Here is an 18,271-nt window from a genome sequence, read left to right as displayed (position 1 = left end):
GGGAAACACTTCCCATATCTTTTAATAATAAAAGTATAAATATTATTTAAATATGCTTGAAATGTCAGAAAATTGGTTTCATTTAACTTGAGGTTAATTGTCTCAGGAACACTTACCTCACTTTTATTAAATCAGGGCCGTAACTACATTGAGACAAATGCCTCATGTAGGAAATTTCAAAACTCCATATCAAATTGTGTTCACCGTGAGTGCCTTGCAAGAAGCAAGTTCTGTTCTCCCTCAGACGTAGCCCCTGATTTTTCGGGATCAATGTTTCTTATTTATTTGTCTTTTGTTCATTGATTGCCCTTCTGTATTCTGTTAGTGTTGCATTCATTTTGTAATTTAGCTATTTTATTATTAACTTGATCATGAGTTTAAAAAACACAGCAGCAACAGACTTAACTATGTGAATTACATTTTTGCTTTATCATGCATATTTGTCTTTTGATGTTGTCCCTAGAAACTTAAGTCTTACACTGAATCTATAACGTGATTTTGCTTTGAGACCAAAATATTGTCATACAATTATTAAAACAGAACTTGCATTTTCAGTTTAAGAAAGGGTCTGGGGAACACCCAGAAGGCATGATTTTGCATCATTTGTTCTATAGCTTCTTGGGCCTTCAGCGGTTCAAAAACCCTTCAAAAAAAATTTTGCCTCGCTCCGCTTGGCCAAACATGTTTGCCAATACTTTTAAAAGAGCCTTAGTTACAACCAAACTTTAATACTGTGTATGTATGCAATACATGTATATGCACTGGGGAATATAGAAGATTCATTTCTGCAGAGGATAATAATTAATTCTGATTAAATGGTACATAATGACTTGACTATACATGAATTATTTATAATAAACAAATAATTTAAAAATTGTATGTTTTCGAATATTATAAATATAGTTGTGAAAATAAATAATCAGTCCCTTGCTTTAATGAAAATGAAAAATCTTGCTTCAATAGTGCAGAAAATAGATAATCTGTCCTCTTAGTTTACAAAAATAAATAACCGATCCAAAACAAATCCTCCTGCCCCCCCCCCCCCCCGAATATCAAATGGTCGTCCCCTAACATACCGCTATCTTTTTTATTCAATAGTATAACATACCGCTATCTTTTTTATTCAATAGTATAACATACCGCTAACTTTTTTATTCAATAGTATAACATACCGCTAACTTTTTTATTCAATAGTATAACATACCGCTATCTTTTTTATTCAACAGTATAACATACCGCTAACTTTTTTATTCAATAGTATAACATACCGCTATCTTTTTTATTCAATAGTATAACATATCGCTATCTTTTTTATTCAATAGTATAACATACCGCTATCTTTTTTATTCAATAGTATAACATACCGCTATCTTTTTTATTCAATAGTATAACATACCGCTATCTTTTTTATTCAATAGTATAACATACCGCTATCTTTTTTATTCAATAGTATAACATACCGCTAACTTTTTTATTCAATAGTATAACATACCGCTATCTATTTTTTGGATTTTTGTTAAGATCCGGAGATAGAAAACATATTTGTTTGCTTTCTTTTAACTCGGGCTCAGAGAGAATGAGTTACACGATAGCTTTTCACATATATATAGTATTAGAAATTTATATTTTTCTATTATATTTGTTTTAAATAAACACCTTATGAATGAGTCGTTGCCATGCAAATATATATTACAACGCATTAGAATTTGAAGCATTTTTTTTATTACGTCGCACTAGTTGAATTTTCCTCTTGCTAACTATTCATAATGAAAGACATAACATGCAGGATACATTAATGACCTCTTTGTTTATGCAGTAGAATTAACTAACAATGTTTAGTGGTCTTCATATTAATTTTACACTCAACGAATATTTACTTCATTTGTTTAAAGTTACACATTCTAAGTGTAATGTTTACCTATAAAAAAAACATTTCTTTGGTTACATACACACAGAATTGATACAATCACACAATTCAGACAAAATGCAAGGTTAGAGGATCTCAGAATAACCAGTTTCTAAATGTTTATTTAAAAATAGGTATAAAAGATTATAAGTGTTTTGAGTTTCCCAACAAAAAGTTCATTTATAATACAACAATAAAAAAAAAACCAAAACAAAATTTAACCATCATCACAGAAACAGTTGGAATCACAAATGATTTTCAATAAGCTCTTAGCCATTCAAAATTGCATATACACGTGTTTAAAAGGAGGCAGTTCTATTAATTTCGTTTCCAGCACCCTCTGCAGCAGCTGTGTCGTTTTCGGAGTCGCCACTAGTAGTCCTCTGCAATTCATTTCTATAGCGTCTTTCAAAGGCGTGACGTAAAGTACGCCCTGTAGCATGTCCTCGTCTGTTAAAAATAGCACTATGTCGACGGCGTATGCATTTCTTCCCGTTTGTTATATCATGTGAATGATAAGATGGTGGAGGACGAGATACACTAAAAGACGAACATGACGTGTCTGTATAGAAACAAGAGGAAAGATCGTCTTCATCGTCGAAATCGTCACCATCAAAATCTGTTAATCCATCGTCGTAATCCGGTTCCGGTTCATTTTCTATGTTAATTACGCGTTGTAATTCCATTGTTCTAGTTATAATTTCCTGTATTTTATGTTTCTCCGTAAATTGTTGAGTGCAGGAAATATCCGTTATTGACAAAACATGTAAAATTGTTCCCCATCTATGAGAGAGCATTCCAATAAATTGAAAAAATAAAATTGTGGAGAACAAAGCAAGAAAAAGCATCCCTAATGGTTCAAACGTCAGATCTTTTCTAGAAGAGTCGAAATAGGGAATTTTGATAAATAAAACTGTATCCTTAAAGTCATCTTGCAACAATTGAAGTTGCATGGTTAGAGCTACCCACAAAGCACTTGTCATAAAGAAACCAAATACAACGTTATTTCGTAGATTTTTTAAATCCGCTGCAACCTTTTCTTGGTGCATTTTATCTTCATTTATAGGAAACAAATATTTTTTGATTAGCTGTTTCCAAAATATACGTTCTTTCTCTGTCAATCTTTTAATCGGACCATCACCACATGTTAAACTGGTTAACCACCCTGGATTTTCAGGGTCTTCGTTTCTCAGCCAAGCTGGCGTCGGGTCTGGTCTAATTAATGATATATTAGCCGGAACCGGTCCTATCATTTTCTCTAGTGACATTGGAGTCTCGCCTTTATCAGTCATGGTGGATGATGATCTTTGTCTTGGTGGAAGTGTCTTATTTTCCCTACTCTGGCGAAGTTCTAGAATAAGTTCTTCAAGTAGTTGATCGGTTTTTGGCTTTGTGTCAGTTTTATTAGCACCGGCAGCTTGTCGAAACTGCTTGAACATTTCAACTGTCTCATTAATCACCGTATCAAGGCCCAGCCAACCTAAGAATCCTTTCCTTTCCTCTCTCTTTTTTCGTTTCTCTTCCTCAGCCCTCTTTTCAGCTTCTATCTCTTCCCGCGATTTTCTTTGTGGTACTTCTCGAGTACCCCATGAAACAATGTGCAAATTACATAAATAGTAGATCGTTAAAAGAAGATAGCCAATTGGGATGCAAATGAAGTAAAGTGCCCCTGAAATTAAACACGCGAACTCCTCTGGATGTAACAAAGCCGATATAAAGAATATGATTACCAATAGCGTAAGAAATATCACATTCGGACTGGTTATACCTCCTTCAATACCAGTACCGACGGTTCCTACTAAAACAATGGTCATAAAGATCGTATAACAAGCACTCATTATAGTTGCTACGGTGATCTGAGTGGTCGGCTTAGTGAAGATGCAAATCACAATAAAAAATATTGCTGGAAGCAAAGATATTGCATATGACTCCACAATTGTCGTCTTAAATACGACAGTAAATGCACCAGCCATCATAAGCAGTACTGTTGCAGGACCAAGTACGGTAGATACTAGCAAAAGAAACTGATACAAAACGTAAAGGGTACTGATGTTATCATTAAGACGAACAGTGTTCTTCCAATCTCCCAATAAATCGCAAATGTTTGCGAGTGTAGAAGGTCCCCATCGACGTCTTTGATTAAAGAATTCTGAAAATGTTTCTGGCGCGTGCGTCAAAGCATCTGCAGCTGCGCAGTAATCTATTCTGTATCCTTGTTGTAGAAGGAGAGTGCTTAGCCATCTGTCTTCACCTGAAATAGAACTGACTTTTTATTGGATGTAACAATTTACTGGTGTTGACTACGGGACAGTTTGGTAACTGCTACACATTGAGAAGGAAACGCTTTTAAAAATCTTCTAAAGAACTGTGCAATCATTAGTTTGATTATTGCAAAAGTTTGCAATGTCAAAGCTATGGTTTTGACGTAATTTTCTGATTACTTGAATTTGTAATAAACTATCTTACTTAAGTTACTCAAAGTACTTTCAGTTATTGTATATTAGGGATTATATCTTAAATTCACTTAGCCCATACCTTCACACTCTTAAACATAAAATAACAACTCAGGAAGACAAACATAAAAAAATATATATAAGCATATTCTAATTCTGCACATTTCAACTATATGACGCATGGACGGATACATAATCTCTTGTTACACGACAGAATTATTTCAAATTCAGATAATGGGAACACACTAGTGATATAAAGAATAGAATAACTGACTAAATATTTTATTATATAACAGACCTTGATCATATTGTACATATTGTCCTGCCTCAGTTGTCCGTATTGCATAACTCCTTGCAACATTGTCATCCATAATTGCAGATCCACGAAATAGACTGAAACACCCTGGAGCACAGAGAACACAACCAAACACGTGTTCGGTAGCTTTCTGTAACCAGTGGCCAATGGCATACTCAAATTCTTGATACCATAAAATTGGACCTTAATAAAAAAATTAATAGCTTATACTAGTAATTGATATGTTCATGCACGTGTTTAGCTGCTTTCAGCTTAACAGAAATTATTTATTAGCTTATGTATAGTTTACCAAGGAAAGCAATAAATCTTTTAAAAGGAATAAAAAATATAAATTGTGTTTTAATAACATTTATGGTACCAATTTTACACACCAGATGCACTGTTCGACAATAAATGCCGCAACAGTGATGCATGAGGCCAAAATATTTGAAAATCCAAAACTTATTAAAAAATTGAAGATAAAAAGCTGGGTAAGGCTTTCTAGAAAGATGTGTAATTGTTACCTGAACCAATAGGATGAATACGACCACATGCGGCTCCAACCTTTTTGTTCTTCTTAAGTCGATCAACTAAGAGTCGGACTGCATCAGGTTTAAAGTCTACGTCACCATCCAAACTCAAAATAAATGTATTCTCTGCCTGTGTGAAATAAATTGTATCTAAGGGTAAAATTGGCATTTCTCATTCTTTGCTAATATGTAGTTTATATCATGCGATTAAAAAATTGTTAATATAAAGGATTCGTCAAATCTTCCCTTTCACAGAACAAGTACAGGTTGTGTACGAAAAAATAATTTTTAATAAATATTTCAAAATATAAAAGGAATAAATCGGATCATCTCTATTTATTTCATAGCACAATATTTTCAGTAGGTGTTCAATACATGCAAATAGTGATATTTATAGGCTGCAAGTCGAATAATCACATGCCGTTAAATTGGTTTCAATTTTAAATGAACGCAACCAAAGAATTACAAGCTCCTCCCGCCAAATTTAACTAGGCCTTTTTTTACACATTGTACTTCGCGCAAGCGGTTGTGTCTTAAAAATCGCAAATTTTGAAAATGAAAACGTTTTTGCCATTATATACTGAAAATATGAATAGGAAATATAAATATGTAAAATAAATTATTATTTTAACGAATTTGGTAAATGTTTTACATGTTTTACGAGCTTGAGCTGTCTACTTTGAAAGCGACATCTTCATTATGCACATTTCAGCTATATGACGCATGAACTAATACTGCTTTAATATCACTAAATCATTTTATGCTAAAGTTAAGTATTAAAAACTTACTTTCAGATTGAAAACGTTAATAAAACACATATACTTTATTTCAAAGATCTGTAAATATACCAGTTAACTGATGTGTTTTCTTCCTTCAATTTATACGAATTGAAAGCAAGTGACTACCACATTTCTGGCAAGAAGCGCTTCCGTATATCAAGAATATGTGATAGATACTTATTCTCATTTTAACAAAATAAAAAAATACAGTACTCTATATGATATAATTAAATATCCTAAGTTATCTCCCTTCAAAATATATAAAACAAGAATGTGTCTATAGTACACGGATGCCCCACTCGCACTAAGTTTCAAGATGATTGGACTTCAACTTCATCAAAAACTACCTTGACCAAACACTTTAACCTGAAGCGGGGCAGACGGACGAACGGACGAACGAACGAACGGACGCACAGACCGAAAAACACAATGTCCCTCTACTATCGTATGTGGGGCATAAAACAATCTTTAATTATTTTAACACATAATTAAAAAAAAAAACCATTACTACCAAAACAATCAGACAATGTGTAAGTGATTAATAAAAGTAAACAACAATTTAATCAAACTATATTTCAATTTATAAATTGGCATGATCATTACAACCATTCAACCTCAGCTGTACCACGGACTATAATAGTGTATTTGATGCACGGAAAAACTGTGTACTGCAAAAATGCAAAATACAGTTGGCCAATCATATATCATAAATCCGTTCCCCATAATACCTGTGTATGAACTTCCTCACTAGTATAGTTAAAAATGACACTCCGAGTAAAATGGGACGCCTGTCGCCTACGTCGTAGTTGAGTTTCAGTGAGACGAACTCTGGAATTATCTGAGTCTGGAGTATCGGATCTATTACCATCTTTACGTAGGAGATTTTCTGGCTGAGCTAAGATTCGATAGCCTAGCAGGTAGTACATATACATCACCTGAATAATAATATAATATATTTTAGAATCAACAATTGTGTTAAATGCCGCGTGAGAAATAAATAAAATGAATAATGAAAAAAGTCTACAATTACTCCATCATAGACTTGAAACGAAGCATAATGCACATATTAGTCTGATTCGAAGATGGAAAGATAAAAAGATATTTTGCTGTAAAAGAATTAAGCTGGTTTGGTTCTTGGCTGACTACTACACTTTGTTTGAGTGTAGCGTTAATACAAGCGGATTCTAGTTTATTAAAGAATGTAATCAAGGAAAAACGTTTAACAAAAGAATATATAAACACATGGGAAAGACAGTGAAATAGCTCAGGAAACATCAAGTTTGATACAACCAATGCATAAACTCGGTGGAAAAACACTGTTAAAATACTAACACAAATAAAACAATTACCATCCACACTGATCTGTGTCCACACTTGTTGACTTTAGAAGCATACATAATGTGTAATATGCGTCTGAGAATCAAAAATATTTGCTATAATTTACCTGTGACCAACGTTTTTTGTGACGAGCTTTATGTTTATCCTTCAGATGTGCAAGAAGTTTTGTACCACCCGGCAATCGCCAGATCAGCCGTCCACCGTAAGGAGTAGGTGTCCTGACTGGAGAGCTTATATACATTTGTCTCTCATGTACTGAGCTGAAATATTCGATAGATACACTAACTAATAATATGATAATACGACTGATTGTTTGGATTATATTTTTCTATAACAGCAAACGATGCATGTAAGAGTGTGTCATATGAAATTAACAAAAAAAATACTAAATTAATAACAGAATCTCATTAGATGTATACATCAGTGCTACAAATTTTAAGTTACAGAATGAAAATCATAGATATTCATAAAATATATTAATGGTTTCAAATTCAGACAAAAAAAATAACATATGGTACCGATTTCAACGCCATGTGTTTTTTGAAAATTGTTAGTAGAGTGTAATCAACATTAAAACATTGGGTCTAAAATAACACATATGTATATATAAAGCTAACCAACCATTAAAGGGGCATTAGTTGTCAAATTCATGTTTATCGATTTAGCTCAAACTCTCATATTTGATTTATAACATACTAAAACGTATATCCAAATTATAAAAAGTCAAAAATAAACAATTTACGATGCATGGACTCGATAATATGTATCAGAATTTCGTGTGTATTTTAGTCTAGACGCCATCTAATGAACCATCGAGGTGACCCCCGAAGGCAGCTGACGGTCATATAACCCGATATAAACATAAATATAGATATAAATAGATATAGAACATGTGCAAATGGATTTTTCTAGGTCTGTTTGATTTCCTATTATAGGTTAAAAAAATATGTTAATCATCGTTTTTTACCTGTATAAGAATGAGTTTTTGTAGATCGAATCAGTCAACCAAATGGTTTACCCTTGTTTCACTTTCAACGTTGACATTCTTTTCCTTTCAATAGCTGAACACGCCTAGTTCATGCGTAACCCATCTTAAGCTAAGGGATTAAACTGAAGGTCACATGAATACGGATTCAATGAGATCGAATTATTCACTTGCAAGTGAATAATTAGTCAGCGATGTTTCTTAGCTTATTTTGACAAAATTGAACCAAACTGGCTGCTAAAAGCGAATAATAATTTCACTATTTCACTTTCGTTAATGAATGGAAAAAAAAATCATATTTTAATTTTTTGTATATCTCGTAGCTAATGCCCCTTTAAAAAAGACTTATTCAGAAGGGATATAGTTACGATACTGTTGTCAGGTCATTAGAGATGGCTTTTTTTGGAATTAATATTGGTTCACTCATAGGGTCTTTGGATCGGAAATATACACATATATTCTTAAACCAGTTGTTGGCATGATACGGGTTATTTTCTCGTATATTTTATGATGGTATGATACTAAACCCCTAACGGGAGGGATTGTGCTTGATTTTCATATGATGAAGACATAATCTCTCAATCCGTTTAATTGTGGTCTGGAGCTGGCATGTCAGTAACTGCTAGTAGTCCTTTGTTAATTTATGTTGATCATTGTCATTTTGCTTAGTTTCTTCTGTTACCTATTCTAACATCGGATTCGGACTTCTTTTAAACTGAGTTTTATTGTGTGTTTGTTTATTCTACATTGGCTAGAGGTATAGGGGAGGATTGAGATCTCATAAAACATGTTTAACCCCGCCGCATTTTTGCGCCTGTCCCAAGTCAGGAACCTCTGGTCTTTTGTAATTTTGGTTCATTTATATGTTTCGCAGTTTAGTGTGACGTTCATTTTCGCTGAACAAGTATACATTTTTGTTTAGGGGCCAGCTGAAGCCCGCCTCTGGGTGTGGGATTTTCTCGCTGTGTTGAAGACCCTTTGGTGGCCTTGGGCTGTTTTCTGCTCTTTGGTCGGGTTGTTGTCTCTTTGACACATTCTCCGTTTCCATTCTCAATTTTATATTTCAAAAGCGCTAACAGTTAAACTAACAATGTGATTTTTTTTTGTATTAATCTGTTTCTATTTTCACAATATATAAAACGTTTTGGAGCATCAAAATAGAACTTGACCAAACAGTCAAAAAAACCATTTCAACTCACTTTTCAAAGAGATGTATACTCTTAGTTTAAGTTTAACAATATTATTTTTAAAGTGACAGTTTAAAATTATCATCAGCATTTCAAAGAGTTGCGTGCCAAACCTATGACAACTGGGTAGAAAGAAAATATAAATCAATTTCTGAAAATGTATAAAGTTTAAATTTCTACTACCTCAATGCATCCTCTATACAGTCTATCAGGTCAGCAACGAAACTATTTGGTACAAGAACATCTTCATCTGATAGCTCCATAGCATCATCAAAGAAAATATGTGCTGAAGAAAAAGTAATGTATTTACAACTTAATCTACCACAGAATCCAACAGAAAAAGTGATGCATGCATATGATAATTTCATATTATATATATTCTTAAAGTTTGAAATCATCTACTTAAAAGACTTGAATTGCATAAAAATGCTAGAATATACATAAATCATATCATAACATCAAAGTCTTTATATAACAGGAGTGCACACGCTGAAATGTCTCGTCTGCTTTACTGACCATGATTGATTTTAGGCTGAAAGGCTGAAAGATAAATGTTTAACTACAAGTATCACATAAACTTAACACTATCAATGATAACATCGATCAATTTTTGTAAAAATAAGTTACCTTCAAATTCATAATAGTCTGGATCCTTGATATCATAGAATTTCTGAGCAAGAAAGCGAGCACTATGATCAATGTCCATTCTACAAAATACGAATGATATATGTATAAATAATGTTTATTTTTGTAAATGAGAGTTAAGCAAGGGCAATAGAAAACAGCTTATTTAAGTTATAGAAGATTGTTTTATTTTATCATAAAATTTTCCAAGATTTTTTTATCAAGGATTAAAATCAAAAGGAACTATTCTATTGATTCAAATATACTCATATATAAAGTTATTCTCTAAAATTCTTTTAACAATAACTTATGAAACCGATTTCAGTGTTCATGACCAATTTTCAGGTATTTTTCGTATGAAAATTTAATACACTTCTTAACAATTTTGTGTATGAAAATTTAATACACTATCTAACAATTGAGTGTATGAAAATTTAATATACTACCTGAAAATTGTTTGGATGAAAATTTAAAATACTATCTGAAGACTGTATGTAAAAATTAATTTCAAAAGTTGTGTCATTTCATTTCTGGTTTCATGCCACACTACCTAAAAACTGTCTATATGAACATTTGATATACTACCTGAAAATTGATTTCAAAAGTTGTGTCATCTCATTTCTGGTTTCATGCCACATTGTGGCACATGCATATATCTGAGGCACAATATCGTCTGCTTTATGAATCTCCTCGTCGTCGTCAAACATAAAGGAATCATCTTCGTCGGCGTTAAACAATGAGCAATCACGATCATTAGTCCTTCGACGAAGCATCATACTATGATCGAGCAGAACTCCACATCGAATAGGCAGTACAAATAATCTGAATAAAATATAAGATTTATACTCAAATATAAAATCTGGAATACACACCTCGAACTACTCAGTGCAATAAAATTGAGAATGGAAATGGGGAATGTGTCAAAGAGACAACAACCCGACCATAGAGCAGACAACAAACATATTTTGAAATGAACGTTTAGTACGGAACTTCTAAACACAATTATAAGAGTTAATTTATAATTAGATAAACATCTTTGCAGTTGATCATGGCTAAAGAATGTGGTAGCTATTACCTAATAAATTAAATGTTTTATAGGCCTTATTTTATTTGTGAGCTTCATTTGCGAAAAAAAATTATTATATATATTAAACGCCGTTTTATGGCGTCACAAGTATCAATTCCTACACAGGGGAAATAGTTGTGTTTGGACGAAATTTTGAGTCTGGACATATTCGTTATTGTATTTTATTGGAATAATGAATAATAACGGTGAATTTACGAAGTTTACTGAAGTGTTACCTCTGCCTTTCACACACAAACTTAATAAAGAGTCCTTCGTCGACAGTTGAACCATAAACAAACTTCTTTAAATAAACCAATCATAGATACCCGGATTACAATTTTGTACGACAGACGCGCATTTCGTCTACAAAAGACTCATCAGTGAAGCTCGAATAAACTAAGTTAAAAATGCCAAACAAATACGAAGTTAGAGAGCATTTAGGACCCAAAATTCCGAAAGGTTATGCCATATACATTTAGGGTAATCTATTCCTGTGGTAGAAAAAGTCATACGAATTGAGTTTCTTATATATATACTAAACTAAATCATCTATGTATGATTTTTTTACGTTTATTACGAATCCATAAAATATAATCGACAAAAAATATTTCATTCAGGGAATGCCTGCTAATTAACTTTCGAGTTTTATAATGCCGAAGTTTTCCGAACGTGACTTTAGTAAACGATTAACACAGAATAATGGAGCACGTGAAAAATAATTGAGGATAGACATGCAATAGAGCGATGTTATCTTTTTTCTTAAATTTTCAATGTTTATTATTTGCTAATTAAACTTTGTCATAACAGTTGTTAAATGATAAATTGTATTAATTTTTTAAAATATTTTTTTTCAACTAACACTATCTAATTTCCACGTTTGTTTACCTATTTTTTCAGCACGGTTTTTCTCTCGAACTTTTGCTGTGCGGTTGCCGACGTAATAACGAGAGGTCAAGTATTTGCAAACGTAAAAGCTATCGGCGAATTAGGAGTACGGAAAGACAATAATTCAATAGCAGTTCATTTAAGATAAGATGAGGGATTTTTCTTTTGAAGAAATTTTATGTACACGAGTTTACAGTAAAACTCAGCCATTCAAGCATTTAAAATATATTCAACTTTTTTTGTTGAAAATTTGATGTATTATGACTTTAAAATATTCTTTACAACTAAAGAAACCCATGTTTAAACACGCAAATATCAACAACTTGCTTGATAGAAACATATGTGCAAACAATTCCAAGGTTCGTTGTTTCATACTGTCAACTCGGGTTCTGTTCCCGAGAGTCATTACAAAGAAAAAGTGTACACATATATACATCCGGACGTTCGGAGTATGAATAATTCCCACATATGCGAAATAGTTTATGCGTTAATAGAATGTTTAACCTTGACACTTTATATAAATAAGAAGATGTGGTATGAGTGCTTATGAGACAACTCTCCATCCAAGTCACAATGTATAAAAAGTAAACAATTCATTTCATTGAAATTATAAAAAAGTTAAGGTTATTTCTACAAAGTATGTTGATGTTTTGTCATTCCATAACGTCAGATGATTCTAGTCATTTTATGAATGAGTCGGCCGAGTTAATAAACCAAAAACCTCCTTCAAAATGTCTTTTTTACGATAATAGTACTGTTAGTTATTAATATCATACAAAAATCATGTTATAATTCTTTTCCCTTAATATGTTTGAGACATTTGCCAATTTATATCAATCAATAAATCACTCAAACAACTGAAATAAATCCTCACCTATCTATTTTGGCCATACGTCCATTTTTAGGGGACCATATATGTGCTGTCACAATAACCTGAGAAATCCACAAGACTCCAAACCATAACAAATGGTAAAGTCTAATGTTACCTTCCATTTCAGGGCAAATCCAGACGTAAAAATATGATGGTATAAACTGGGTATATGATTGTGCAAGAATTAAACCAAGTGTTGCTGGTGTTGCCAAAAACAATGGTATAGTAAATCCAAAAGTTTGCATACATAATTTGCAAGCTAAGCTACCAAAGTACGACATCAAAGTGCTAGCAATAAGATGTAAATATAATGGTCCATATTGTTGAAAGTTAATCTTCAATGATTCGGGAATTGAAAAGGAAAAATCACCATTATCAGAGTTCTTCGATTTCGTTGCCGTTGTTGTGGAATTGTTATCTGCATTTGATTGGGTTATGGATGATATTGTACTTGACAATAACTTCTGATACTTTTGATTTAGTGTGTCACTGGAAAGATTTGATACAGCATTTATACCATTTGCGTTAATATCATCAGCAATTGATCTCCTTACTCTTATATTACGTCCGGAGCCATCATAACCAGAAGCAGTTGTCGTTTCCTTTGTTGGAAGACTCGAGCCATATTTACGCGTTGAACTCTCTGTGATGTTATACGAAAGTGTTGTTGTTAGCAATTGGGGTAAAACAGTATTATCACTTTTCAAGACCTGAGGTTTATCACTAAAATGAATGTTGAAATTAAATCCTGGAAACAACAAAACAGCAAACACCATTGTCCAACCAATCTTCCAGATTCCAGCGAGGATGTACAGTCGTTGGCGAACGGAATGCATCTGCTTCTTCCATTCTAACAACGGAATTTGAAAAGCATGTATACTGAAATTACCGTAAACAAAATTTTCCCAGTATGAAATACTGATGAAAAGTAAAGCTACTGGTATCTCCCACATAATTCTATCATCAAATGTTAACGGTGGTCTCGAAACCGTGTGGACTATTTCATCATTATTTAAAACAGTAGCTTTAAGAGTATTCTTTTCAGTTTCGGTTAACGGTGTACTCAATAAAGTTGATGCTGCTAGATTTGCTAGCTGTATTATAAAGGCTAGGCTATTGATAAGTCCAAGAGCACATCTTTTCACTGGCGGAATACTTGAATCACAGGCTAGGCCTATTGTTTTGAAAAATGCTGGTACCGTAGATACTCCACAAAATGTTAGTAAACTTCTTGCCATGTCCATTCTTGGCAAAATATGGAAAACTAATAGTGATAATCCGAAAGTATGTAAAAGTTCCACAAACAGCGTCTAGAATTACAGAATAATAGATATGTATACCATACGTCTAGAATTACAGAATAATAGATATGTATAACATAATGAAAAAAAAATCAAGAGCATACTTACGCTCAATTGCAAAGCTTTATTTATTTAGTTTAGTACTGTTTACCTCATTTCCTCCTAAAGTGAAATTATATTACCTGCCATTTTAGTTTATAGTTTTATCATCAACCATTTATTGCAACCCTATAAATTCAAAATGACAATACATAATGATTGCTTGATTTTACTTCGATAAACGTACATGTGCATGATTTGCTTGTTCCGTATAAATGTATTTATAAGTTGTCTCGACTCTCGACGAGGTTGACTAATTATATAGACACTTGTCTATTACTTAAGACCACATGTAGATATTCATGTGAATTATCTGGGTAAGTTTTGCTCCCTACAAAGGTTTTACGGACGCCATCACGAGTTGGTTTGACCGTTATGAAATATTTGTGTCACAGATGACCAAGTATAGGTTCCAATTGTAACCACAACCCCGTCCTCTTCTCCTCGATTGGGGCACTTATCACCGAAATTGTACTTAATACAATAAGGAACATGGAAGGTTCTACCAGTGCATACCCTTCTGGGGCGCCTGAGATCACCCACTGTTTTAGTGGGGTTCGTATTGCTCAGTCTCTAGTTTTCTAGGAAGTGTGTTGTTCACTTTTTTGTCTTTTCGTTGTATTTCGTTTTTTGTTGTCATGGCGCCGTCAATTTATCCTCGTTTTTCTCCTTGGTATCTTCATCCCCTTTTTTTTATAAGATTCTGTCTCACTAAATGCATACACCACATCTTTTGTTCATGACAGCTACGAGTATAGCAAAAAAAAATGTAATTTAAGATATAACGCCAGTTTATCTTTTACTTAATTCAACTTGAAGTATAAGCATTGTATACAGGAGGCGAAAACCATATACAATCCATTTCGAAAAAAATAGGAAACAGGGCCCGTATGCATAAAGCTACATTTGTTTTTGTACTTTAGTTAAGATTTGTTCCGAATGGACGGATTTTTCTACTTGTCCTACGATAAATTAGTATTACGATTGGATATCTTTGTGGTTTTATGCATATATCAGCCCAGGAATACCATTATATAATCGACAAAAAACAAAATGCATCGTGTTATACGCTGTTTGATTTCATTCAGGTACAACAGTTTATGATTGATAATCACATATACCCATTTTAAAACTTTTTTTTGTGTATCGTGTATTTCCAGATAGTTTTTATATGAACGCGTCTGGTGTGCTTAAATGTTTTCCTTCAGGATTATAGACCAGTATTTTGGTGACTTCAGAAAACATTACTTACAACGATTATCATCCGGAATGATGGCCAAGCACTGCTTCCAAACAAGGACTTAGCGGAGTAACTAAATACCCAACAGATGTATGGCGAACAAATGACAATAACTAACATAGTATACGCAGGAGAGTCTTCATCATTCTTAGTTACAGGATCCTAAAAAATAAAAAAAATAGCATCATGTGTCAATGTTGTCGTTTTTATACATCTTCCCTTATACTAAATTGACAGTAGAATGTGTGAAGTTATAAAAAAAATAGGCTTCACGACGGGTGCCACATGTGGTGCAGGATCTGATTACCTTTCCTTAGCATCTGAGATCCCCCCCCCCCCCCCCCCCCCCCCCGTTTTTGGTGGGGTTCGTGTTGCTGAGTCTTTGGTTTTCTATGTTGTGTTTTGTGTACTGTTGTTTGTCTGTTTGTCTTTTTCCTTTTCAGCCATGGCGTTGTCAGTTTATTTTCGACTTATGAGTTTGAAGTCCCTTTGGTATCCTTCGCCTCTCTTCTTCTTCTTCTACTATTTTTCTGAACTTTTGAAATCAACTTTATGATTACACAAAAAAAAAATAGAATTATTTTATCAAAAATATGATTACATCAAATAAAATTAATAATTACACTTTCGTTAATCAAGATATCTGGTCGAATTCCAAATAAAATTTGAAAAAAGAAAAAGAGATACCAAGGGATTGTCAAAATTATCAGTTGAAAAAGGACAAACAAAAACAAGGATTTTTCGTTACAATACTTACTTTTATAATACTGGATGCCAATAAAAGAACACACATCTTACTAACAACAGCTGACGTCAAAACAAGACAAAACAATAGGATATAACAGATGAATTTAAATACTTTAACAAATGGTCGAATTGTATCACTGGTAGAGATTCGTTCACGCGGGATCATCTGAAATCTATCCCATAAACGCCTGAAAAATAATATTATAATATATTCATGCTATTTCATTATTGCATTTATGAATTCCTGAAATTTATTGTGTACTTTGGTGTTTGAATTGTATTAATAATGTAGTATATAAAAACAATGGTTGAACCTTCAAACAAGAAGTATTTGCAACATGAATAAAAGTTCTTACATTTACTCATAACAAATCATTGAACATAAGCAAAGTTCACAAGGGGGATCGAAGCTTTTTAATAATATCATTGAGGTAGTTAAATGACTGTAGTTGTACTATTGAACTTTTTAATCTGAACTGAGCGAGCGGTCATTGAATGTTAAGTGTGACTTGATGGTATATTTTAACTTCGATGAAAATATTAACTTACTCGTCAAATACTTTTCTTTCGGAATACTCTGGTATACTTATTCTGACATGTTGATCTCTCTGAAAAAGAACATTTTTTTTGTGATTTCATAAATTAATATGCTATTAATGTAACTTCAATTCTTGTTTCATATGATTAAAACCATTTTGATCTTGGATTATGATTCTATTTTATTATTAGTTTCACTTTCTGGCCAAATCAACTGGTAGCCAAAATTGATTAACATTAGTTTGCTCTCAGTTTTAGAGGAAACCCTCTGCACAGTTGTCCTAAATTCTATAATAAGATCAAATATAAGAAGAAAAAATCTACTTGTGTTTGAAGGGTACATTGCTGAGGGTCAACTGACACAACGAGAAAGATTGACAAAACACTTTTGCACGGCTTTTTTATGTACCTGAGGTTTGGGAAATACCGGAGAAGGTCCGGGGTCAAACGTCGGTAGACTAACATCTTCTGATATATTATCATTTTGCTGCATCCATTCAGCTACACGTTGTTGTGATGACGTAGACGTACACGAGTTAGAACGTTTTGGTGTTGTTTTAGATATGATGTTTTCGTCACAAGTGTCCTCGTTTATTGTGTCCTCTCCATCAGTGTTTGAGCATGCGATATACTCGGTTCCTGCTGTCGCAGTGTCATTAGTGGAAGCACCTGCTGCTTCTGTCATTTTCGTTCTTACTTCAGAGACAAGATCTTGTAAAATTCGACCATGCCAATGGCGAAGAAATATCTAAAAGATATGTAAATGTTGAAATATAAAGGCACAATTTTCTTTGCCAACGATGGAACAAACATAGAAGAATGCGATTTTTCTTCAATACAATGATTATGGTATAGTTTTCTTAAATTAAAAAAAGTTGATAACATAAATGTTTGAAGTTTTGTTTATCGTTAATCGTTATTATAAGAACTGAATGAATGATCAAAAAATGAAAACTATACTTTATAAATTGCATGCGTACGAAGCGCTTTTCTGGTTTAACTTCATCAGGAACGCCCAAAGCCGAATATTTGAAATCCTAGGATTTATGAGAACCGAAACAGTCAAAGAGCTGTATGACCGAAAAGGACTTAAAAAGATGGTGACTTTTTGTGACTTAATTAGTTAATGACGATTTTTGTGACTTTAAATGTTATCAGACTATTGTGACGAATGTTGCGACTTAAATGTTATCACATAATAACAAATTTTGTGACTAAATGTAAGAAGGTCAAACAAATTATTTAAGGTTATGCACAATTTGTGATTCAATATGATAAGGGTATCTCAAATCTTTGAATTAATATGATGAATAAGGACGAATCGTGTGACTTAGTATAACCAAGCAATGGGCAAATGTGCGACTTTACGTAAGGTTTTGATCAAATTTGTGACCTTACATAATATTATCATCTTATTTGTGACTGATT

The 18,271-nt window shown here is 33.0% G+C and overlaps 1 protein-coding gene across 1 annotated transcript; it reads right to left on the bottom strand.

The window, feature by feature from the left end:
- Nucleotides 1-1,703: 1,703 nt before the first annotated feature.
- LOC127734371 (chitin synthase chs-2-like) lies at nucleotides 1,704-17,583 on the bottom strand. Its single transcript, XM_052244205.1, has 13 exons — nucleotides 17,253-17,583; nucleotides 16,856-16,914; nucleotides 16,317-16,494; nucleotides 15,572-15,721; nucleotides 12,923-14,229; nucleotides 10,683-10,919; nucleotides 10,101-10,180; nucleotides 9,657-9,759; nucleotides 7,408-7,561; nucleotides 6,692-6,898; nucleotides 5,179-5,314; nucleotides 4,658-4,858; nucleotides 1,704-4,157 (listed from the first exon to the last, which is right to left on the bottom strand). Exons 1-13 carry the CDS (start codon nucleotides 17,526-17,528, stop codon nucleotides 2,206-2,208), a joined length of 5,040 nt encoding a protein of 1,679 aa, XP_052100165.1. The 5' UTR covers nucleotides 17,529-17,583; the 3' UTR covers nucleotides 1,704-2,205.
- Nucleotides 17,584-18,271: the final 688 nt, after the last annotated feature.

Source organism: Mytilus californianus, unplaced genomic scaffold (assembly GCF_021869535.1).
Source record: "Mytilus californianus isolate M0D057914Y unplaced genomic scaffold, xbMytCali1.0.p SCAF_3, whole genome shotgun sequence".
Taxonomy (NCBI): Eukaryota; Metazoa; Mollusca; class Bivalvia; order Mytilida; family Mytilidae; genus Mytilus; species Mytilus californianus.
Note: the sequence above shows the minus strand (reverse complement) of the source record. Positions and strands in the feature narration are given on the sequence as shown.